Source organism: Apteryx rowi, unplaced genomic scaffold, assembly GCF_003343035.1.
Source record: "Apteryx rowi isolate R43461 unplaced genomic scaffold, aptRow1 scaffold_488, whole genome shotgun sequence".
Lineage (NCBI taxonomy): Eukaryota > Metazoa > Chordata > Aves > Apterygiformes > Apterygidae > Apteryx > Apteryx rowi.
The window spans coordinates 240,611-266,682 of record NW_020450747.1 but is presented as its reverse complement, the minus strand read 5'-3'; the positions used below and the strand labels follow the sequence as shown (position 1 = coordinate 266,682).

Below are 26,072 nucleotides of genomic sequence, written 5' to 3'. Positions count from 1 at the left end.
GTCAACTGCACAACAGAAAAAGATTCAAATACCAAGTGTTTGCCAAGCTGCTACCCAGCACACTAAAGACCAGCAAACTTTCACTGTACAAAGCTCACCATTCAAGACCACATTYCTAATTACTTTCTCATCAACACCAACCCAGAAAGCTTCAGATTCTCAACCAACCCTTGAAGAAGTACTCAGTGCTAGCAGTCTCCACAGACAGACTTATAGGCACTCCRTATCTCTGGAAGAAAACCAGACCTGATAAAATGCTTCCTAATTGGCCAGTCCTTAGGGAACTGCAACTGGCAGGTCACTGCAGTGGTGTATCAGGGGAACATGAATTACTCACAGTTTGGATGCACATACACTTGAGCAATAGGGAGAAAAGAGAAGGTATGAACTGCAAAAACAGCATGCTGAAAACCAAGAGGAAATATCAGGCAAGAGAGCTGCAAGGGGCTCTAGAGCCTATTAGGAGCAACCATGGAGAACAGGAACCCTCAATTAATAGTGGTATCATATGGGAAGTGCCAGTCTGTCACACAGACAGACTTGTAGCTTAATCAAAAGTTTTGCCTTGTGAAATCAAAAGTGCCATCAAACAGAGAGCCATCAGAAAAACCACCAAAGAGAACAGAGCTCACCTAAGGGAATGTCCATGGCTGTCACCACCGCTCCAAGAGTGTTCTGTACAGCTTCCCCAACCTTCCTGGCAATAAGTGTCCCCCCTTCCTCATCTGTAGGCAGCTCAGCCACATCTGCATAACACAAGAGTAAAGGGTTCAGCTCCCAACTCCAGCATAATTTCTGCCAAGTTTCAGTTTATTTATGTTAGCAAAAAACAGCAAACTCAAAAGACAGCTTGGGACCTTGTCAGCCTTTATTTACCACCTCCCCAATCTTCAGTTGCAGAGTTTTCGCTTTCTTTTCAACAATAATGGACAAAATACACAGTCTGCTGAAACAACAACATCCCAACCCTGCTACCATCTCCACACCATCAGCAGGTGCTGGGAAAACAAAGTAAAGATCCAATTAGAAAATGATTCTATCAGGCATCAGATAACTGGTAGCTCATTGCAGGGGTCATTCACACAGGGAGACAAGTTTCACCTTCCATGCCAAAAGACATCAAACTCTTGAGCTTCCCCACAAAAAATGGGCCAAARCCCAACTTGAGCTGTTATCTACCAAATAACAACATTGTCTAACACCCAGTGAGGCTGGCTGTGATCCAGGAGTCAGGGACAAAGACTTCAGAATATTACCCAGGGATAATTCTGTCACAATCAACTCCAAATTACCTAACTGGATGCCCCTGTTTTCATAGCAGTTGTCACACACTCGCACTGGTGCTGGTCCCCAGCCTCGCTCAGGCACAGGACGGGTCTTGGAAGAACAGCCATCACAGAAGCCCTCTCCACAGGCCCGGCAGTGATGTTTAGTGTCATTATCTTTAAAAGGCGTGTTGCACTTATTACAACTCTGAGCAGGACAACACAGAAAGAGAAGCTGTTAGCTTGATCTTCCTTAATAACCTCATAAGAGAAAAATGGGGAGCAGAATCCCAGGATGGCAAGACTCAAGACTGAAATTGTAAAAAAGACAGGTACAACTGAGTGTGTGATACTAGCCCCATAACTTTACCCAAGGAAGTGATTCAGATAGGTAGATATACTGTGGTTAAGCCAATAAATTGCCATGATCCCTTCAGTCACAAGCAAAAATGATTACATCCATACTGCGCAGGGCTAAATCGCGGTTATTTGATCTTGGAGGGGGAAGAATTCAGAAGGTGATTTTCAATGCAGAAATATGTTTTCTGTAAGGCACAGGGAAACTTATTCTAGTTGAATCATTGGAACCAACTTTTGCATCAAATATGAAATCAGAGTTGAATCTCTGCACCTATAAAAATAGGACTATCAACAGCAGAAGCCAGATCTGAGGTGTTCATTCTCGCTTTCAAGAGTAAGTGCATGTGAGCCAGGATTTGCAGCTGTGATACTGTTGGGAGAGGAGGTCACACTGAAGAAGGGAGGAAAATCTCTTTGGCAAGGCTGGGCAGAGTCCCTTTTCACGCTTTCTTTGGCTAAGTCAAGAATGGAAAGAGCTGAAAGCAATTCAGTTTTCTCTAAATTGTAGGAGAAGGGCTTGCTGCAAGGGAATAAGAAGCATTTGGAATCTACTAGATACTATATTACTTAAAGGGTGGAGAAAAAAGTTTTAGCTATGGAAAGCTTTTCTCCACAGCCCAGAAGTACAGCAGCTGCTATTTACCAGGATCTGAGAGTTGGGCCTCCAGTAAGCTGGGGCAATCTGGTCCGTCAGCCAGGAGGTCACAGCTTTTGTGGGTCCCAGGCTAAGTTCAGACACCGACTGCGCCATGAAATTCATCCCATCCAACAGACGCTGGGCTGCATTGTTGTTGTCTTTCAGAAATCCATCTGTCTGGAATGAAATAGGCATTCATTTGAGAATAAAAACAGGGAAGCTTCATTTCTTATAAACAGATGGCTCTGCAACCCACTGTTCCTGTTAGACTGGAAGGCAAGAAAAATGTCACCAGCTCTGCTTTGAAACATAAAGGTAGGTTTTAATGGTGTAACATTTGTATCAAGTGTTCATAAGCTGGCAACTCAGCCATCTCAAGCTAGCCAAAATGTGACTGAAGTTCCTTGAAAAAGTTCTTTTAAACAGCAAAGACAAGGGAGTTGCTCTGATGAGCGTCAACCCATTTTCTCCACCATTGTCTGGAAGAACCACCACACACATGTGCACGGATGCAACACATACAAAGACTATCCAGCAACCAGACTTACCCCCGGCCAGACATGTTCAATTTCTGTCCTCACCACAGTGTTCACAGGATCTTGGTTGCCAAACCAGTACTGTCGGCTGCGGTACACCACCCCACAGTTGGGGCACTCAATCACGTATCTGCAGGGGGGATTTAAAGGAGGATATGTTACCTCTGTGAGGTGCTGGAGGTCCAGAGGACTAGGCAGAGTAGAGGCAACAGAGCACCTCTCAGCTGCAGTACTTACCCTGACCAGGCATACTTGGCAAGGCCCAGCCAAGGGGAGTCAGTGGAAGCAGAGGTTTTCGGCACCACGCTGACCTCCATCCCTCGTTCATAACAGGCCTACAACATAAACACTCAATTAGAATTGCATGCTTGGGAATCCCAGGCTCCAGACCCCATAGCTGTTCAGCTTTGTGAAGGGTGTAATTGGCATACCGTGGTCTCCATGGCAAAGGGGCCACATATCAAACCTTTTTAACAAAAACCCTTTATCAGTAATGTCATCTAGAAAATATTTTTACAATAATGAAAACCATGATGGTGCCTGAAAATTTTCCTGTCTTCTGCACACTTCCTTCAGAAAAATCAGCTAATACTGAGAAATGGGCATAAACAAGTAAGGAGAGTAACTGCATCCAGTGTGCAGAAGGTCAACATCACCCAAATTGAGAGCAGCTGAACTGACAATTTAGATAGCAAATAATGCATAGCAGGGAGCAGTGACAGTGTCTCCAAGCAAATAATGCATAGCAGGGAGCAGTGACAGTGTCTCCAAGCAAAAATACAAGTTCAGTGGGGATCAGTTTGTCTCGTTGAGGCCAGAGCACCTTTCCCATTTGAAAAAATGCAAGAAAGTCGGCGCATGCCTGATGTCCTCTTTCATTACGCCATCCTTTCCCCTTCTCCATTCCTCTGACCTCATTCCTGTGACTCTGCTCACCTTGCAAGTATAGACTCTGTTATCATACTGGTGAGAGTATCTGCATCGACTCTTGGATTCATGAGGGACTCCTTCCTTTGCATGGTTCATGCTCTTCTTACAGCCACACCTGAGTATGCAAAAACAAACCATGAGCTGATCCTGTTAGATACAGGACAGATGTCTCTAAAAGCTCATTTATATTGCTATCTTGCATTTATAGTCATTCTAATCCCAAAACAATTTCACAACTGTACACGCAGCAATGACAGCATTTATCACTGAAATGTAGGCTCTTTGGAGGGAGGTGTAGCAACTGTTTCACAGTACAAATGAACACCACACAACAATTTAGTGCGGGAAGTGATCACTGTGGCCAATTTAAATTTCACAGAGAATCTTAGACAGAACTAGCCAAATCTGGAAATTAGCCAGGACAGAGTTAACACTGCAGCCTACAGACTCTCTAATGTGCATAAARAAGTGGGAACATAGCTTCATTTTCCTTTTGAGAGAGAGCATTTCCATAAGCATAATCAGCTGTAACATCATGCTGCTACAGTACCTTACAGACTCAGAGCAGCGACTGCCACCTACCGTCTTTCCAGGCTCAGTCTCTGGGCTCTCCACAGAGAGCTACAAGCTCAGCTCTAATCAAATCCAACCCAGGGATCTGTTTGGAATCAAGTCAACATGCCTGCTAGTCACTGGGCACAGTCCAGGCCAATGATGATGTTTGCTTTAGTATTGTTTATGTAATAAAAATGTCAGGAATGGTCACCATGGGAGATTTCAGGAGGGTTCTTTAGAGCACTCCTTTCTTCTTGCCCCTTGTGCAATTCTCAGCCCATGTGCTCATGAACCAGCTAGGGAAAGGATATAAGCAGAACAGGTTTGTAGAAAAGGATAAAATAGATTTGGCAAAGACCACACGTCCAGCTGGTACACAGCAGTAACAGCTGTCCTAYTCACACAGGAGTTGTATTTCAAGGATATTCCATCCTGAAGTACTATCAGTCTGATATTGTCAGGTGTCAAGACTTCAAAGAAACTTTATGTTCTGTGGCTGTAGACCAGGGCAGCACTATCTCCTAGAAGGATCAGGGTGCATTTCTCATCCACTTACCCACAGCTGAGGCACACAGAGGAGCATGTGAAATATTCATCTGGAAAGAAAGAGCTGTGAGCCATCTGGTCATCGGGGATCTCCCCACTGAACCGGTCGCTTAGAGCCTGTCAAACACAAAAGAAAGAAAGAAAAAACTGGTAGAAGACAGAGTAATGCAGACATTTTTTGAAAACTTTTACAAGGAAAAGCATGTGTTCCTTTCCTGGAGGGAGAGCCAGAGAGAGTACAAAGCTAACAAATCATGTCTTGCTAACCTGGAAACCATGCAGATCTAAGACAAAGATAGAAACCGTGCAAGAGAGACAATCTTGAGCTTGTATGGAGATGACTTAAATACTTCTAAGGTACTTACTCTTCTCCTCTCCCCTTGCCCCTGCCTTTAATTTTATAGCAGAAATGGGTGGGATAAGACTGCATCCACCTCTGTGCACACACACACCCCTGTGCCCAAAACAGCTGCTAAAGGCAGCTTGTATTCTCAAGTCTCCAGTAGGCATCTTGAAGGGCCATTTCTCACAGTACACCAGGGCACGTTCTTTACCCCTCAGTTTGGAAAGCACTGCCCTGAAATTTCCTCTGTCCTCCCTGGCAATTGCTCTTCTCTAGGCTAGTGAAACTGCAAGACTGAGACAAAGGGATTTTTTCCCTTTCCTAGAAGCATCCATACTCAGATTAAGTCAGTCCTTAGCCTTGGACCCCTTGACTTTTTCAGTTCTTTTGGATGTTGTGGTGAAAACAAGCATATCTGGAAGCAATGGAACAAAGGACATCTGTTTTTTTGATGGATATTTTTGAGGGCATAAGATCTAACCGAAACTCTTCCCACAGTTGAGGTAACTATAATGTCTGCCTGTCTGCCTTTCCCCCTCTCCCCTCCCTGGGGGGCACATCTCTGCTGTCTAACAAGGGTTGACTTTGCATATATGCACACACATATAGATACCTCTCCCCACAGCCCCTCTCAGGTAAGACCTCTATGTAGACATCTGATGTCACAACATTTCTAGGAAATTATCTTTAAGACCTCTTTCAAATTTCACTGATACTGGCCAATGGATTCAAAAGTTACAGGGGATACACCCAGATATCTCCCAAGCCTTGCATCCTTAGGAAAGGAAGCAAAAAATCTTAATTTTTACATGGTAGTGATCTGAAGACAGCAGCCTACCAATATGAACTGAGGCATACTAGCACCCTTATTTGCAACTTTCTTATTTGATTATTGCAATAAGTACCTAAAAATTACACCAAATACTTGGAATAACCTCTCCAGCTGTTTTTTTCCTGCTGCCAGTCTGCTCCCTAACACAAGGAATTATGGTACATGCTGTCTTGGCATTCCCTTCTCTGCTTCAACTACTCCAAATGCAGAGCAGCTGGAGTTAGTTGTTCCAGTGGCTGTGGCCAACATCAGGATAGACCGGTAACATTGCCTTCTTCTGCAGGCATGCCCTTCCCCCCCAGTTTCAAGTGACAGCCGTGATCTTCCAGGCCAATGAAGATATCCTGCTAATCAGGTGGTGGTACAAACGTGTGGAAACTTGTAGGAGGGTCTACAAATTGAAACTGAAAATTGAACTGAAAACCCCTCTGACATTCTGGCAAGGTGAATCTTTAAGAAAAAATAAAAATAAATCACCAGCTGCTTTCTCCACCACTTCCTTTTCATTAGCCCTCTGACCTAATGCTGCACCTCCAAAATGATACATCATTTGGCCTGATCCCATTTAGTTTCCTAGCTACTACTACACCTCCTTCCTCCCTTTTGCCTCCTAGCCCTTGCCTTACACTACACCCAAAGCCAGGTTTTACCAACTATTAACTCCCTCCAAGTCTCCTGCATCCCCTCCCCTTGCACTGAGGCCATCTTTAGGAATTTCACCAATAGCTCTTTCTGGGCTAAATCCATCAGCTTGCTCAGTGTAAATCACTGTCGTTAAGTGCTTGTCACTCACAACACCAGTTACTTTCTCTTCCCCAGTCAACTTCTTCCTGGCTCAGTTTTTTTGCTTTGGCTCTGTTTTTCTCCTGACCTTTCAGGGTCTTTGCTAATTTTTTAAGTAAGAACTACATAGCCTACCTGACTGCTATGCAAGGTCATCATCATCATTTATGTCAAAGACTTTATCTCCAGATATCTGCCAGTCTGCATCACTGGTTCCCTCCTTCTAGCTTTATTAGCTGCAGCTGATAGTAATTGGCAACAGTGATATGAATAAAGATTGTGATGAATTGATCTTTATAGCAGAGGACTTACTTTTAGTGCTTTGTAGATAACCCCGGGCTGTCTGGGGGATCGAGTGGTATTGTTCTCCAGCTGCTGCTCCACAGCTCGCCTAAGTCCCGAGAAGTCTGTTGGAGGATTGTAAGTCCTTGTTCCCTTGTAGTGGATTGAGCTGAAAGCTTCAGGAAAACAACTTAGCTTCCGGAACCGATCCTGAATGAGCTTCTCAGGAACCTCAGAGGGATGATCTATATACAAGAGTATCAGCAGGTATATAAACAACTGATGGTTTAAAATAATATTTAAATTGCATGGTGCTTTCATATGCAAAACCATGCTGGTTTTCCTAATTAAACATCCATATACTTCTGGAATAGAGTTATTGGTCCATTTTACAGGTAGGATAGTAACTAAAAAACAGTTTTCAAAAGCAACCACTCTTTTTCGATGCCTAGCTTTAGAATCTAAGACCAAGTTTCAGAGATACAGATAAATCCACAGGTAAAACTGGAAACTTCTAGATTTGGAAATACAGATATACAGAATGAGAAGCCATTTTTGACATGATATAAGAAAACTCCATGTTAGCACATGTGCTAGCTCTTCTCAGCAGATGATAACTTGGCATAATTAATCCTAGCACTTGGCATAGTTAGCCCTAGCATCTGATAACTAGAAAATAAGGACACAAACCTTACATGGGCTGCTTATTCTCCATGCCAACCCTGCAGCAAGAAAGACCAAGTCCTTATCACCCCCTCTGTACAAGGTGGAGCACTTTAGAACTGGTCACATCAGATCAGACCCATAGAGCCCAATATATTCTTCTGCTTGCTTCCAAGCACCTGCTGTACGTTTCAGAATAAGACAGGCCCTTCTTCCCTACCCTAAAAATCTACATAAACACACTCATCTCACAATTATCTATCATAACAGATGATTGCAGGTTGCTGCAAATCCACATGCTAAATGAACAGGTTTCTTTCCTATTCCTACCATGATCAGAAGTGATCATAAAATATATTTTTTTTACTACCCTGACTTTGCACACAAGTGCAAGAATTGTTACAGGTCACTGACTCTGACCTGCTGAAACAGCAAATTTCAACAGATATATAAAACTATGCATTACCAATCAGCAAATTGGCAATGTAAGAAAAAGAATTGCCTTGGCAGGTGAATTAAAGCCAATTAAGAAGGCACTCTAATAATAAGCTCAAAGAATGACAAGTTCTTCTATCAGCTCAAGAGCTCCCTTGTTAGAAAAGTCCAAACAAGAATGTGAGCCAGCAGGGAGCTGCTGTGGTATTACACAGCAGAGGACTCCCAGATGTTCACAGATGGCCTCATGCACTGAGGGAAGCTAGGCCCTAATTCATTAGGGCTTTTGCTCATTAAAGCACTAGAAATGGACAGCATGAAGAAAGGTTTCAGCATACGTGTTGAAACAAAGAAAAGTAGGGGCCAGGAGAAGAAGTTTACATCCTCAAACAGTCAAAAACAAAATATACTTAACTTGCATGGGACAGTACATTTCACTCAGACATGCAAATAAACCACACAGTTTAAATATGCACAATCCACTATGACATAAGCCAAGTTAAAAATGCTGGTGAAAAACACTGAAAGGGATGAGAAATAACAGTGTGCCAGGCCTGCTGCTTTGGCCACATCAGACATATGCCTAGAGAAAAGTGGTGCCAAATCATCAACCCTGAGCCACCATAACCTCCCACCTCTACACCAGCCTCAGAATGACCTAGGCCCACAGAATATAAAAAAGGCAGCTGAGGTTATTGTATTTAATCAATTGTATTTAATCAAATTCAATCAATCCATCAATTTCATTCTTCTTGCCCATCCTATTTCTATACATTTTCCATACAATTTCTATACATGTTCTGTTTTTACTTATTTTTTGCAACAGGATTCTCTATATTCCTGCCAAAATCCCATGGCATCTCAATTTTTACCTTTGCCTGCTGTATCACTTGCACCCATGATGCGGTACAATGATCGCTCCTAAGGCTGGTAGAACTCCCTTCATGACTAGTCAGTGCCAATGTCCAGCCGACTAAGAAGATTATTCTAGCTGACCTGGGGTTGTCAGACTGCCATCAGGGAATCGCATGCTACTTCCATAGCCTGGCTGCCAGATTGGACCAAGTGAGAGCAAAACTCAAACCCATGTCTTCTACATGGCAGTAAAGAGCACCAATAATTTTTAGCACATTGTAATTCAGTGTCTTACTGCCTACTTACCAGAACCCAGTAGCTTGGTGTACACAGTCTCATGGAAGATGATGACACCAGGACCCAAAGTGGACAGAGGAACATCTAGGCCACAACGGGCTGTGGTAGCCTTTAGCTCCTTGGTGAAATGTTTTAAGTAAGCCTCTGAGGCATCCCCAAGGAATTTGAAGAGATCATTGTGTAGCCTGTCAGCACGAGTACGGTAGATGACAAGGTCAGAAATGGCCAGGACCTTCAGCAGCAGCCGTGTTCTCTGGCTTAGGTTCACAGTAGCCCCAAGGAGGCCCTCTGTGTCAATCACCACCACTTTGCGGACAGGGTCATAGGCTGCCCAGACTCCCACTGTGCACGACTCTTGGGCTGGAGATGTCTTGAAGACTTCCCGACCATAGAAGAAAGTGTGGTTAAGAGTGTGAGACTTGCCGTCCCCCGTGTTCCCAAAGATGGACACTACCTTTAGATGTTGGTCAGGACTGCAGTCCAGTTTATTAATAAAGTCTTCTTCATTCCTCACCTTCCAAAAATAAAAAAATAAAAAAAAAGAGAGAGAAAAATATTACAACCATGCAATTGGAGCAGTCACCACAGAAAGCACAGCTGGTTTCAGGATTCATAAGATTAATGAGTGATCAGTCCCTGTTCAGATTTCTTCACAAGTTTCTGAAGTACCAACAAGCCCAAAGCGAAATATTTAAAAGTAGCTTTCTAACATACACACATCAATGGGATTTATGCTGTTCCACCATGTAGGTGTTTTGGAAATGATGCCTTGCTGTAATTAGCTATAATGTATAAAGCTTCTATAATGTCACCCAGTTCACTTCTAGAGAAGCCAGCATAACCTTCTTCCAATTTTGCCAGAACTGTTACTTGGATTCAGCGTGTGGCAGATACTGTTGGTAGCATTTGTCTCCTGGCAAGTCTCTGAATTCAGGTGCAAAACAGGTGAGTACTTTGGTGACCTTAACTTGCATCATCCACAGAGGCTGAGCACCTGCTTAGAGATAAAGCTCCTCTGTTCAGCGGTGCTTCATCTATCCACAGCAGGGGGCTCTCAAACACAGCCTGCGGCGCCTTGCCTGGCACAGCCTCTCTGCCACACTCCAGCCAAATAGATTTTYGTGGGGCAGAGAGGAAAGAAAAAAGAAGCAAAGTTATGCACTCAAGTCAGGCGGTCAAAGCAGGTCAAACTGGCTCTTACAGAAGCACCACAACAACCTCAGTGATCCATTTCATAATTTACTCTATTGTGGCTTTAATTGGAGACATACAAACACCCCCACACAAAAACATGTGAGCAGACAACCTTCAGCAGGTAACATTTCTTTGGTCTTACATAGGTTAGATGACATATGTCATCTAACCTAAGATAGAAAATGGGGCATTTTCTTTTCAGATACTAGAGCAACAGGGAACAGATAAACCAAACAATGAAACAGATTAGGGCTCTGTATGAGAGCCCTTGTTTGCATTGCGGAACAGAGCCCAGGCATTCAAAGGTTTCATGCTTCTCATTATGGTTGCTTACCAGTTGCATCTCCTTTTTCCAAAAAAGTTTTTAACCAACAGATTATGTGATAGGGAAAAAGATGACACAGACTATTTGAGAAGGATTTAATTTACCACTTCCATTGTGATTGCCTCCTCAAGGAATCCCCACCAGCCAAAACAAACAGGGCTTCCCCTTTTGTCTGCCTCTCAACTTCTGGAAGATCCCTGGCTGTTTCCCCAAGTGAAGAGAGAGGCAATGCAGCCTTCCATAGGTTATTTTTTTGGCAAGAATGACTCAAAGTGTCATCCCCATCCCCTGCAAGTACAGTTGGAAGGTCTCAGAATACAAGATCCACAGAGGTCAGGAGGTAATAAGTGATTTCTTCGAACAAGTTTATTCTTAGATCAGCAAATTAGTTTAAACGTCACACAGCCCCATTTGCTCTGGTCAAATCTGTCAGCAGCATCCAGACTTAGAAAGAAAATAAAAAATAGCCAGTGTGCCAGACTGTGGTTGGGAACAGTGTCCAGAAAGAAAAATTGTGGACTGTAGGACTGCAATAGCTACTCCCTGACTCAAAGCATTTAAGGCAGCCTCACAGTGTGGAGGAAAACAGGAAATAAAGAAAGCAAAACTCTGTTCACAGAATCTTTTCCAGTATTTATGAGAAACCATCAAGAAAAACTCAAGATATATTTGCACACAAGAGAGGGTCTGCTTTTTGGCAGCTCTGATTATTAGCATATCATCAGGAAGGTAGTTCAGATGACAAATTTAGTTTCTCTAAGCATCCCTGGAGACACTTCTGTGGATGAAAGCAAGTCCTTCATGGGATAGTTCCTAAAAACAATCACCTGTGATTATACAATAATGTTACAGGTGCATAAGCAAAGAGGAACACAATCCTTTCTGCTCCAGCCTGTTGTTTTGTTCTTTTATATTTGCCTTCCTCCCCCAACCTCTTTCCATAGGGACCTCTCTTTTTGCCAGAGTTGGTGCCCGATCAGACCTGATCATTCTGGTTAACGTACTCCCTGGACAGCACAAGGAAATAAGCAGCTGTTTAAAGACTGTTAAGTATTGGCAGGGCAACTAATAACTAAGGCCTTTTTAAGTAGCTCTGGTATTATTCCAGTATCAGTTTGGGAGAGTCTCTGGAAGGGGCTGAGTCAGTAATGTCAGAAGATGCACCGGACAATAGGGACCACTGGAATAAGGATAGCTCTGCAATGCATTCCCACCACTAAGAAACAGGAGCCAACTCACAAACTCCACTGCAGCTGAAACTGTCCCAAGCTGAGCTAACGTAAATGCCTGCAGCACCAGTTTTCTTTTGCGTTCAATGTACTTTAACAACTACCAATGTCAGGACAGCTTACTATGGGAAGAAGAGCTGGATTTCTGAGCCAGACAGAGCAAAAGCTGGTTCCATATCATTAATCCAGGTGGCTCCAGAAGAGAAGTTACCCTGAATATCACATCAGATACCCTAAGCACTGAGCTGTTTACCCCTTTCTAATGCTGTAGGCTCACTCAGATTTCCCTTTAGGAAGGAATCTGGGAGCAATTCAGACAAACAAATCACCTAGAAGCACAAGAATGTACTGAACTCGGCCTAAAGCCCAGCTACTCCARTAGTCTGACAGTAACAGATGAGAAAACTTAAACAAGAAAAGAGTAAATGTTTCCCAGTACGCTTTACTAGCTCTCAGTAGTCAGATGCCAAAGGACTTCCCAAGCAGAGGCTGCATCTAAATGATCATGGTTTGATAGAGAACCAGTAGACCTATCCTCCAGGGGGTTGTCTAACCCTTGGTGAACCCATTCATACTTTTGGCTCCCACAACATCCTGTTGCAATAAATTCCACACAGTATGGGAAAACAAATGAAAAAACTTTCCTCCTGTAGGTTGAAGACCCTTTGCTTGTATGCCATCAGGTGACCCTTGCTCTTGCGCATGCCCCTTCTTTAACCACGGCTGAGCACAGGGATGTTACTTCCAAAGAACCATCCACAACAACCCCCCTATCAGTAGTCAAATTTACTTCCCTTGAGCAAGTTCCCTTAAGCCATTTGAAGTCAGGGTGGGTGTAATAAGTGTGTTGAAGTACTAAACCCTGTGGGACTTGAATCCTGCTTCCTGGTTTTGTTTCTCATATCTGAGGAAGCAGAAAGAAGTTTGCACAGTACCACCTTCTGCTGCACGTGCAAAGGAGCCACATTTCYGTAGCTGTGCACACTACCACACTGCCCAAGAGCGGCACATCTTTGACATGACAGCAGGGGGTAAATATGAAACCCTCCTTAAATTGCACAGCAACTCCAGTTAAGAATGAAAACTTTGTAAGTCTGCTTAAAACAAGGACATCTCTCTCCAGCCCCTCCTCTGTTTTCCTAAAGCATTTTGCCATTTCTAGTATCAGAGATTCATTTACACTTTTATAATAAATCTTAGCTGATGAGAGTAAATCACGTCTTCTAGAAAGAAAAGCTTTTCTTCAATCAAAGGTTATAATCATGTCTTCTCTCCAATGAGCATTGTGTTTCTGTTAACAGTTGTCATGTTACTCCCTTGGAGTTGTACTGAACTGAAGGTGAAGGCCTTCATCAGGAGGAACAGGGAACTTTACAGCCAGAGCTAGCTTTACAGCTAGAGTAAAGAAAACAAAAACCTCACACCATGCTGCTGTGGACCACATTTAGATCTCAAGCCTGCTCATCACCCATACTTGGAAATGTGTTATGACTAACACAACAAGTTTCTTAGATGTAAGCAAAAATAAAAGTAGAATTGTTTAGGAAGAGCCAAGAGAAAAAGAACTGCTAAAGTGACATTCCTGCCCATGAACTTCTTGGAAACAATGTTATTCAAACTAAAACTTTTAAAGCTTAGGAACAAAGCCCATAAAATAGAACAGTTTCCAATGACCTGTACTTACACAACTTTAACTCTGCCTCCAGGCAAAACAAACACATTAAGTGAACCAGACATTTTTACCACAGTTTTCTCCTTCCAAAACTATTCAAGAAATCTTTAAGACTTACTAATATTCATGGCAGTGGTGCACAAAGCTACGGCTGTGCCACAACCACACAATAGCTGAAAACAAAAATCAAGAGTGCTTTGCATAGTAATCATGAGACAGCCTTCATTTGTTAGTCTTACACTGTCATTTTTGAGTTACATTGGTACTTTTGTTGTTGCATTTTTAAATCTTACACTTTGCTTGAGCTTATTTTAGCAGAGTATTCTTAAAAACTAAAATACATTTTCTGCAATCAAGAAAGAAAAATCCTGTGATATACATCATGAAATTTATGAATCATTAGATTTGCTTAACAATGAGCATACCACAATATCTTCTGATAAACAACCACTAAATCACTAAAAAAGTATATAAAACACTTTTCAAGCAATGGAAAAATAAGCTACAAGGTTCATAAAAGCACATCCATATATATGTAACAGCATAAAATCACAAACACCTGAAACAAATCAGTCTTCAAGTAMAAGTGGACAAAGCAATCAAGTGAAGAAAATACTATTTTCCTTAAAACATTACTTAAGGCTTGCAATACAAGCAATTCTGCCCTGCAGTTCAGAAAACTTTTTTTAAAGACAAAGCTTTCAAGAAATCAAATCATACCTGAAAACAGAAGAAAAGGCAGCAAAGCAAGCTAAAGAAAGATTTGCAACCTTTGGTAATTTAGGCAGCCCTGAACTTTTAAACACAAAATTGAGACAATTTTAGGTAATGAATCTTAAGAACAGCATATCAATCATTAAAGCTGGAAACCTAACAGAGCTATCAGATCAGCCCACCTCAACACAGACTAGTTCCTTATGACACAGCCTGCAAATCCTGGCTAGTTGTGTTTTAACTATATAAAACAGAGTTTCTATCCAGGGTAGATTAACGCGGAAGTCTTAAAGATGCATGCCTRAAGCTCCAGGTCCTAATGTTAGGTCAAAGTTTCAGTATACACTGAAAACAAACAAAAGAGAAACCTAGAAAGCAGATACCTTCCTTTAACTACAGCCYGTAAGATGAATCTGAGAAGGATGCCCTGCAGTACAGCGCAGTGCTGCCTCCAGAATTCACATCTCTGCAGAGCTCTTCACAAGCATCACTCACAGATAGGCAGTGTGTGAACATAAAGGACTGTATCTGGCTTATCCTAGTGACTCAAGTGCAACTGGCTGTTAAATAAGCTGCTGGAAACTCCGTGATTTTGCCCCACAAGAAACCTTTGTTGATATTCCCAGATGTTTCTTGCTACCACTGAAAGTGAGAAAAACAATTGGGTGGCTCCCTGTGAGGAAGGGACTCTCTGCTATGAAACCCATGACATCAGTAGAAGCAGGAGTGGGGCCTTAGACTATCCTAATTCAAACCCCTTTTCCACTATGATCTTCGGATAATTCGGGCTGGAAGGGATCTCAAGAGGTCATTACTTCCTCCCACCTTTCAGAGGCTTCTGAACAAGAGAGAAGAGAAGGATTTGATCATGAGCAGGTGTTCAAGAAGAATCAAGGCTGACTTTTCAGTCTAAGTAGCTCTAGTTTCCTACCCTAGTTTGTCTCCCATATCTTTTCTTGCACACGATTTCCTATGGAAACAGCATTTATGCAATTACTAAGTCTTCCACATATAACTTAAAATCCATAAGCCAAATACATAGACGTATTTGATAAGGAAATATATGCCTCTAAAACATAAATTTCCTAAAAGTTTCATGAAAATAAACAGCAGAGAAGAAAAGAAAGACTCTAATAATCTTTCTGAGGGAAAAGCTCAGCTCCTGTTCACTCCATTCATCCACCAAAATGCAGGGGTGAGCTGGGCAGTCATGCCTGTACATGCTAGCCAGGAAGCATACTGGCATGATGGTTGGTGCATGACAGTATACATATTGCTTCTTACCAAAAAGACAGCAGGTATGGGTGAGCTATGGATAACAAGAAGCAGACATCTGCAGAAGAAGAGACTTCATTAATTCTACTACTCAGAGCTACTTGTTACTACAAAGACACTTTATGACAGCTTGGGGGAGTTTTTCCCAAAAGGGCCATGTCAATGGATTAGTTTATAAAATTGCATATGCCATACCAGTAGTTAAATCTAATGTTCAGTAGTGAATTAAGCCTTTACCCATAAAACACTTTCATACATTTAACATCATACTGTCTTGAGTAATCTCCTAGACTTCAGTCAAGCTAATAGTGGGCATCTGTTTTCAAGGTCAGAGTCCTACAGAGCCTCAAGCCCAAATTCTGAGTGGCTCAACACTGGATGCAGGGAACAAAAATTAAAAGGGGGGACAGACACACTCTGATGAGGATTTAAGAGTATATTCCAAAGCACCTCCTCAGCTGCAACTAATTTTGCTCTTATTCCCCATGCTAGGTACAGGTCTGACTCAACCAAAAGACTGCATTTGTATGATGGGTATTTTCTGAGCAGAAGTTTTTTGTACCTATTGATATGCCTTCATTGCAGTACTGCCCATAGGTACTGTTGAGACTTGTTCTATTAGGCTCTGCACATACCCATGAAAATACTATCCCTGAACTGATAACCTTTAGACCAAAGTTATTCTGTTCCTTCCCACAGCTCTGGCAAAAGAATTTAGGGATAGTATTTTCACAGATTTGTACAAAGCTTAATAGAATGAATCTCAACAGGACCTACGGACAGTCCTGCAGTGAAGAGCAGAGGCTGCCTGTGTCTGAAGATACTATTATGGGACTCTTTCTTGAAAGAGACAGAGAGATAAGATTTAAATTCAGTTCAACAACCCTACCCAAGGACAGAGAATCTATTTCATAAATTTTAAGACAGGCCACTGTGGGCAAAAAGGAACATAAGGGTAATACAGAACATAAGGAGATAATCTAATTTGGCTGGATCTCTCTAACCCAAAAGGCAACATTGACTGAAATATTGCTATTATAAAATAAGCTACTTTTGTAGGTGATAGTTGGGTTAGATAAATCTGCTGCAAGTAGTAGTAAGATTACACAGCTCACTAACCTGTTTGATAGCTGAAAAGTTAACTGTCCTCTCTTTCTCCTTCATCAACTCAAGAACAAAGACTTCAAGGTAAATGCAACCGCTACAGAAATACTACTACCTTAAAAGCGTCATTTGAGTCCAAAAAAAAAAAGTAAAGAATGAAGTAGAAATCATTCAGCACCCCAAGTACCCTTTGTTTTGAGTTCTCTAGAGATGTTAACTTGACCATACTGCTACGCTACCAATTACCATCCCCAGTTCATAGCTGTAACAACAGAGACACAGTCAGGTGAAGAGATTTGGCCAGAAGACAGCAAGTCAGTGGGAGAGTCAGTGCTGTAACTATTAGCTTTCCTCAGTACTAAGGGTAATTACATTATCTGTGCATACACCACCTTTTGCCACTGCCCCTATTAAAAGGGTTACATTTACAAACTTACCTGTATTATGATCGTGCTCTTCCTAGAAAATAATTAAGACAGTTATTTTCCAGTTGTAGGATGTTCTGAGGGACAAGCCACGGGAATCTGAAAGTTCTAGCTTTAGGATCAGGATGAAGGCAGGCCTTAACAATCCAGGTAAAAAATCCAGGTATGAAAATAAAAGCAGTACCTGCAGCAATACCTGCCTCTCAGTCACCCCTGCAGAAGTGAGAAGTGCAGGAGCTGGAAAGGCCAGAGGGGCTGGAGAAGAGCAGACTGCCAAATCCCTTTTCCTTCTTGGATGCACCCCAAGCATTCTCCTCCTGATGGCATCACCCAGGAGCCCAAGAGGGCTCACCAGATAAGTGCAGAGAGGGGCACAGCAGAGGAAACACTAGAAGTCCCCCCAGCCCTATTTAGTTAAATTCCCAGAATGAAGCAGCAGATAGTTCCAGAGTGGCTTGCTATTGGCTTCTCTCACCTGTGACTTGCTCTTCTTCCACAACTATACTCATTTCAGCATGTGGACAAATAAGACAGAAAGCAGGCAAGGGATTTTAATTACAGCCCAGGAGAGCTACACGATGAAGAAGGTGGAAGAGCAATACCAGGAAAAAGAAAGGGGGGAGGGGGTAGCTGTTTTGAGTCTTACTTGCTCTGCCCACCTCGTGCTCCTGAAACAAGCTAGCATTGACCATGTAGCATTGCAGCATTGGTACTGCCACTGAGACCCTGTGTGCAAAATCCAGCTGGTCAACTTGGCCACTGGTGTACCTGATGCTTGGTGTCCACGTGAAGGTGAGGTGCTGCACTGTATCTCTCAAAGGCACATTCTCCCTGTGCCAGCTGCTCTTTCCTGTCTTTCCAAGTAGTTTGGACATCTCTTTCTCCTTCTTTCTTCTTTTCTCTCCCCCAACCAACAATATAATACAGGGGGTCTCACCCTTTGACTGTAGTAAAAATGAAGCAATATTTGTTAATGCCTATGTTAAAATTAGCTAGCAGTCAGCCTGGGACCATGAAAAGACTTGTGCATTTGTTGAATTGATGGCGCCTCTTCTGTCTTCTAAAAATACTCTTCAAAATATTGGTATCTGTCCAGTGGAAGAAAGAGCAGCAACTGTAAAGTAGTTTTCCTACTACTTTATTTTGAGGACAGAAAAACAGTGCACTGAAGGGTAGGAGAGGAAACTGCAAACTGGTAGCAGCCTAAGATGGGGAGGAATACTCAAAAAAATAACATAGCGAGAAGAGAAAAATTCCTGGAGTGCAGGACAGCAAACTCCCAAAAATACTTTGGCAGGAAAACCTCCCTGAAGCATAAGGAGGAAGACTCATCAGTAGTACAGCAACAGATATGAGGGACAGAGAAATTACAAATTCTGATCTGCCAGATCACAGTGACCTGAAAAAACTTAGATCCTTCTACATTTCTTCTTCCTCCTTTAGGTCCACGGCAAAAATACCAGCTGTGATCCTTCAGACAATAGGATATGGATAAAATCACAAGAAACTTACAGCTGACAGTGCTACCATGAAAGTACAAAAACGTTCCCCAACATCAAATTAAGCAAGAGTGTAATAGGAACTAGCAGGCATTAATATGTGCTAGAGAAATGCTTTTCTACTACAGAGGCAGGCAATAAACCTTAAGAGATTGCAAACTTCTCTTAGGAGAGAAGACATTTGTTAGCTTGTTTTGACTGACATGGAATCCTTCACTAGAATGAAATATTCTCAGTGACTCTCCATTCTCTCATCACTAGACTTTGCCCAGGCTCAAGTCAGTATGTAATAAGGAAAAGCCACAGCACTTTCAGCAGGTTTATAGTAGGAGCACCTACAAGCAAAGCAGCTGACACTCCTAAAGACCTGTCACTCTGTACGTGTAACTTTTTAACAAGAGGGGACAGAGGAGGGCACATGGACTGTTACACTGTTAGAGGCTGATTATTTAATGATTGTATAAGATGGCCAGTATTTAAATAAGGGCAACATACCTGTCATCTAAACTGACTGCAAAGCATTACAGAGATCCTGCTCAGTATTCTCTGAGGCAAAGCGCTTAATCCTTTAGGTGTCTAACCCTGCTAGAAGAAATATAAAGAACTCAAGGAACAGGGCCGGATTTAGGAGATGGAGATGTCTAATCTATCAGGGGGAAAAAGTGCTAATTGAAAAAAAGACTGCTCACTGTGGGTACCTCAGGGGAGACCTAGAAATGAACGGATGCTCCTTTCTCCCATATACAATTCTACTGCTGGGGGTATTATTTTTATACAGTGACTAGCTGCAAAACAACCTTTTTCTTCCTGCCTCCTTAGTAAGGCTGGCTACTAAGTCAGTACCTTTTATCAGTACCTTGAAACTCTCTAAACAGAGATTGGGTAATTTCTTATGACAGAGCTAGTTTCTGGTCAAAGATCAGTGAACTCTTTAAGGCAAACTAATAATGATCAAGCATGTCCCCTATCTGCTGGATTCAAGGAAAGACTTTCTCTACTTTTATAGATTACATATGCCGAGTCTCCTTAACTATAGCTTTGGACAAAGCGTTATCATAGAAGCCACTGGTGAGACTACAACCAAGTTCAGATCCTGTGGTAAGAACTCTCAACATCTGCTCCCTAAGATAAAAAYATCAAACTTGTTGTTACGCCTTGTTAAGCATGTCCTCTCTCCTATCTCAGAAGCAGTAGTAAACAGAACTGACTATACAACTGATACATAACTCTCTGCTTTATGGTAAAGATCTCTATTGTGAAGGTGTATTGTGAAAACCAAACAAAAATGGTTCCTGTTCCAGAGACTGCATTAATGTAAGTACAAGGAAGAGGTATATACAGATACAGACCAGTGGAAAAGTTCAAAAGACAGTGAGACAGTATCAGGACTAAAAACAACTCTAGCCTCAGTCCAGTTTTGTTGGGGGTTTTTTTGCTGTATTTTGCTGTATTTTTAAATAGATCTCAGAGTAAAGGGGAGTTTTAAATGAGATCCATGAATTAATTCTGTAAGTTCCTATGTGAAGTGCCTCCCATGTGGAAGGGCAGCACCAGAGATATTACAAAGGTGCTTTTTTGAAAATTCAACATGTTAAAGATAGGAAAGAAAAGCTGACATCTTGACAGAGCAGATTAGGAGATGCAGCTGGGGGATTTACACATGGAAAAAAAGACAACACCCAGCTTGATTCTAACATGACAAAGACAAGATGTAGAAGATGTAAAGAAAGCAGCAACAAAATCAAAGCAATTGGCTCAGGAAATAATAGTCACAATTTCATTCTAAGCAAGGAAGATGGAATATGTCAAAGGCAATTAACAAAGAGATGCTGCAGTTATCAAGAACTATTTAACTGAAGTCTCAGCTTTAGATATGTGATAGATAAGGCCATGAATTTAATGTCATGTAAAGAGAAACTGCRAAAATGTAATATAGCCTGAGAAAAAAGATGTAGAATGGGGTCCAAACTGCTGGTGATGTCAGTTTGTAAAACAGGGAGAAGATTTGTTTTCTCACAGAAGAATTCAGCAAGGTCTCATGGGGGACATAAGTCCTGAAAGGTAGAAAGGAAAATGTGATATAAGTCAAGATGGCTGGGGACTGAGTCACAAGAGTCACCAACAGTCATGCTATATGTTGTGTGTAACAGGAGAGGTCAGACTCTGTGAGGAACAACCTCTGACTCTGGTTCTTCCATAGATATGCAGTGTGACCTTGGATTTAACTTGTCACAACATCTTCTTAACACAAAATAACCAACCTTTTTTTGAAATGCTCAGATACAGCGTTACTGCGATGAACATCACAGAGAGCCCTGCATTTCACAAGGACAAACTTAAGTTACTGTCAGTCCTCTGTAAACAACTGTTTTACAAGTGGTTCTTTAAAATGGGACCTTTCCTGACTCTAAGTGGATTTGAAATAAGCACAAGAAAACCATAAGCTCAGAAAGCTGAGGACATGTTTGCAAAGCACAAAAAGCTCCAAGCTAGCTCTGAGCAGGCCAGCACATCTGTGCAACATGGCACAAAGACAATTATGCAGATCTCAGAATTATCATAGCTGTATCAGTGCAATGCTGAGCCCCAGCTAAGAATCTCTGCCTCTCAGCTAAACTACTTTGCTGACACAGCTCCTCACAGATGAAGCTATACTGCTTCTGGATCTAGAGCTAGCTCAGTCATTGCTTCCACACTATAAACACGCCCTTGAGTTTCAGAACTACCAGCTTCTAGAAACCAGCAGGAACAATGAGATGGGAGATACCCACTTGTGCTTAACAACTCCAACTTCCAAAGGAAAAGCAAATTGAAATCTCTTTGCCTTGAATTCTTGCCTCACTGAATTACTTTCAAGTAGAGGATAGTAAACCTGTACATATCAGCAAGTACCTCCATCCAGCACCAAGTTTCATGTTTGCTCAGCAGTTTAACTTGTTCTGTCTAATTTTGTAGGAATAGCATTTATCATTGCTATGGCAGAATCTGTCACTGTTAGCAGATCAGCAGTTCCCTCTCATTTCCTAATTAATGCAACAATCTTCATGTTTCAAAGATGAAAAACAGATGGTTAAAGAAGGTTTAAAAACAACAACAAAAAACAAGAAAACACACAACACAGTCTCCACATTTCAGGTTATTACAGTTCCGGCATCTTGAAGAAAATGTTTGTTTAAATAAAGAACATCCCAAAGATTTCTCCCCAAGTAATCAGCAATCATCTTGCTAATGGTAAGTACGAAAGAAAAGACTTAAGATCACTTTCCTACAGCTATATTGGCTGTTCAACATTATCAAAAGCAAAAGATGCTATAGATGTCTACAGAGCTAGTCAACTGACAACCCTTTCTAAATAAAGGTCCTCATACTCACTAACAGAAACATCACTAAAATAGCAAGCACTCTTCAAGTTCCAGCCGCCAGAAAATATTTTGACTGAAAACTTTCAAACTGCTCTGAGACTGGTTGTGAGATGTCACATAAGTATTCAGCTATGAGGAAGAGAAGATCGCTCCAGATGGAGGAACTCTGGTTCAGCATCTTGATAAGAAGCAAAATCATTTTCAGAGAGCTTTTTCAACCCTGTTCTGATCAAATTGTTATGATCCAATAAAGGGCAGTTGCTGTCCCCATAAGGAGGTTGGCTTCATTGCCCATGACATTTAAATAGTAAAGCACTTGCCTGCAAGAGCAACCAGAAGTCTGCCTCAATAAGGATTACAGATTCATGAGTATAAAGGTAACTTACAACAGCACAACCACAGGAAACCACAGTTTGCGAGCAGCTTTGTAGGATAGCCCTGTGCTAAGGCATTTCAGAACTTGCTCTAGTGGCCAGATAAAGATTATTGAAAAGCCTGCAACTTAAGCGTAGAGTTGCACCTTCCACATATTATGAGGAAACGTGTACGCTTGAGATTAGACAAATTTAGGACTGCTACTAAACCCAAAACTCAGTCACTTACTCAGTTTAGTCACTGGTGTCCTATAGGTGGATGGTGTGTTTCCTGTGTCAGTGCATCCTAAGGACTATCATCCTTTCCTCCCATCCCCCTCCAAAAGCCATGAGAATTTATCAGTCAGCATACCTGAACTGACCAAAATGAGACCCAAAGATCTTCTATCTTTTCTATAGCATTGGCAAGACAGACAAATTGGCTGTTACTGCAATGGATGCAAATGACTAACCTACCAACAATGAGGATATCATCACAATTCTCTTACCACTGGTAGCACGAACATGTTAAATTAGAGCAACCAGACACCAAGTCTCCAAGTGACCACACATTTTCTTTCAGTGTCTGCTGGATGAGGTTTAATATGTAGGATGCAAACTGGAAGTCAGAAGATGAGGTTGAATCTTTAATTTTATAACTAACCTGCTCTGTGACTTCCATACATTGCATTTTTACATTTCTGTTTTTCTCATGGATAAGAACAGGGATACTTTACCTTTTGTAACAAGCTTATGCTTACCAAGCGTAAAGCCCACCAGAAGAGTTAAGTAACTGCAAGTACTGCACACTAGCCTCTGAAAAATAATTTCTCCTAAGCAGCTGTTTCTGGTCAGTGAGTAATTAGAAGTAATTATATCATTATTACTGGCAGGCCTACCCCAAATTGATGGCCAGTCTCCCCCTCTTTCAACAAAAGGCTAACTTGGAATAATACCTGTGACCAGCAATATAGCTTAACCATGGTGTCTGTAGGACTTGGATGGCACACATCAAGACTCTTTATAGGACAGTTATTTCTACTTTATCCAATTCCCAAAAATCAGATAGATTTATTGGTGCTAAAGGAGAGAAACAAGGGGCTGTAGTACTGCTTGGTACAGTGCCTAGTCCTAGTCATACRGGAGGAGACTGGCTGCCAGTACTCCCATTTGCAGGATATCTACTGCAATCCTGTCAGTTCAATTTTGTTCAGGAATGATCAGCATCCTACACAGAGAGCACTTATCTTGGTTGCGTGTGTCTCAGTACAGTCAATTCTTTCACCAGCTCCACTTACCAAGCTTCTTAGAGGAGGCTCTTGCCACCCATAAGGTTTTGACCTTTTGATGATCTCATGAGCAAGGCCATTCCCAAGCACTTGGGTCTTTTTGGCCTAAGATATTCATTCAGTGCCACGAATAGACTAGCCTCAATTTGTTACTGTTGCTGTCTGTTACACTATTAGTTTAGTCTAACAGACTATCATGAGGTGTGATTAACATAGAAACTACGGAATCTTGCCCATTCAAATAAACCACAGTAGTTCTTACCTGAATCTCCTCAGTTTCATCCACCAAGAGGAAACTGACAACTTTCTCTGTCATTTTCCTCCTCCTGGTCTCTTCGTCCATTCCCTCCTCCTCCTCCTGCTCTTGGGCTTTGCCAGCATGGTACACAGTGATAGGGTGCTTCCTTTTGTTCCCCCCAGCATGCGTTCTCTTCTGACACTCCACACAAAGGTTTATTTTGCACACCTGGCACCTCACTGCTGCTCTCTGCCTAGATCCTGTCATACTGGTGTGCATTATGTTCCCATTGGCACCTTTGCAGGAGTCACAGTAAGGGACATGGCCAGGTCTTATACGGGTCCGTTCATGGTTCCGTAACCTCTCCTGCTGATGCAGCTCTTCTTCGCACCGCTGACACTGTAGGCTCCCACATTCGTCACACTCAAAGATTGCTTCATCTGTCCCACTGCAAACATAGCTTTCCTGGCACAGGAGTGTCGTGTTCTGTCCTTTCTCTGCAGTTTGCGTGTGGGCGCTCATCTTCAGATTTCTTTAGTGTTTTTCCTTCCTGTTTGTGTTTCGAACAATGATATGTGTACAAATCAGTTGAAAATTTAATATTTTCACAGGGGGAAAGAAATACAGCAGGAATTTTGTCACTACTTAATTTTAAAGAATTAATAAATGTTTCCGTAAGATTCATACACTGACTGGCCACCCAGAAAGAGTCTCATGTTAAGTGCAGATGAAGTTTCCTTACTCCAAAATAAACTTAAACAATGTGGCTGGTTTCATTTACTGATATACCCAAATGCTGGCAAACATTCTTTTTCTGCTTAGCTAGATAATGTATTTTCAGTGATGCGGGAAAAAAAAAAAAAAAAAAGATCAGTCTGGTGTACTTCAGCAAATTGGTCCAAATATTTCTCTAAAGCAGAGAGTGGCAGGAGATTAATTGGTAATACAGGAAAAAAAAAAAGACATCAGAAATGCACAAGTGCATATACATGTACACACACAGGATTGTGTCAATACTAGAAAATTCTCTGCTTTCAATCCACAGCTAAGCTCCTCCTTCAGAGTTCACAGTATTTATTTGCAGGGACTTTCCTGATGTACTTTGCCAGATAAACAAAATTAGATATCTTCGTATACTCCTCCTAGTAATGCTGAACACCAACCATTACCACAGCCACACTGACATAAGATAGATTTTTCTGTCAGATACAAGTTGCCAAAATAGGCCTCCGAAACAAGTGACTGCTCCAAGTACGCTGCACACCGAGCAGTCTTTGTCTCGACACGCTCCCTCGCAGCCGTGCAGGGGCCCTGCGCCCTGTCTTCCCCACGTCAGCCCACGGTCCTTTCACCTCTCCCCTTTTAAGCACACAAGCCACAGAGCTACTGTCATTTCGGCTGACCCTGAGGGGGTCTCCTTGCAGGATAAGCCATCTTCCCGGTTTGTTGTGCACACCCTGCCGGGAGCGATCACTTATTCCGAGCTGCTAGCGCCGGGCAGGCAGCCGGGCGCGTCCGCTGCCCCCAGGCACCGCTTACACTTGTGGCTCGGTCATTCCCGATACCACGGACCAAACAAACATGACGGGCAGGTACTTTCTCAGCAATTCAGCGCTAGTTACATAACGCCGCTACCAGCCGGGGCTTGCCTGCGCGCCGTGCACCTACCTCGGGCTAAGGCGAGCACGGCTCCTCGTTATCCCGGGCAGCAGCTGGGCAGACAGGGGGGAAGCGCCGGGTTCCCCCCACCGAGTGGCGGGAGCGGGCGGGGAGCCGCGCCGGCGCCGGAACGCGCCGCGCCGCCGAACAAAGGCGGCCCCAAACGGGGCGCCGCGAGCCGGGCTATTGTTTACAGCCCGGCGGCCACCTTTCTTCCCCTTCCTCCCGCCGGCACCCGGTGACTAAGGAGTCGGGTCCCGGCCGCCTCTTCCTCCTCCTCCTCCCCTGCGCTGCCGGGGAGGGGGGCCGCCCCGCTTCTCCTCCCCCGGGGCCCTGGCGGCGCGCCCCAACCATGCAAGCGAGGCGCCCGGCAGGGCAGGACCCGCGCCCCGCCGCCCTCCCTCCGCGCCCCTTG

General features: G+C 42.7%; 1 protein-coding gene across 1 annotated transcript in view; it reads right to left on the bottom strand.

Moving 5' to 3' along the window:
• ZFYVE1 (zinc finger FYVE-type containing 1) overlaps positions 1–26,066 on the bottom strand; it is a 28,847-nt gene extending 2,781 nt beyond the window's left edge. The window contains exons 1-11 of the mRNA XM_026078755.1: positions 25,667–26,066; positions 24,023–24,548; positions 9,329–9,833; positions 7,100–7,314; positions 4,840–4,946; positions 3,735–3,843; positions 3,036–3,133; positions 2,811–2,928; positions 2,269–2,439; positions 1,293–1,473; positions 633–746 (exon numbers count right to left, since the gene is read on the bottom strand). Of these exons, the coding sequence (XP_025934540.1) occupies positions 633–746; positions 1,293–1,473; positions 2,269–2,439; positions 2,811–2,928; positions 3,036–3,133; positions 3,735–3,843; positions 4,840–4,946; positions 7,100–7,314; positions 9,329–9,833; positions 24,023–24,520 (2,116 nt within the window). The 5' untranslated portion in view covers positions 24,521–24,548; positions 25,667–26,066. The remainder of the gene's footprint in view (positions 1–632; positions 747–1,292; positions 1,474–2,268; positions 2,440–2,810; positions 2,929–3,035; positions 3,134–3,734; positions 3,844–4,839; positions 4,947–7,099; positions 7,315–9,328; positions 9,834–24,022; positions 24,549–25,666) is intronic.
• Between the last annotated feature and the right edge of the window lie 6 nt (positions 26,067–26,072).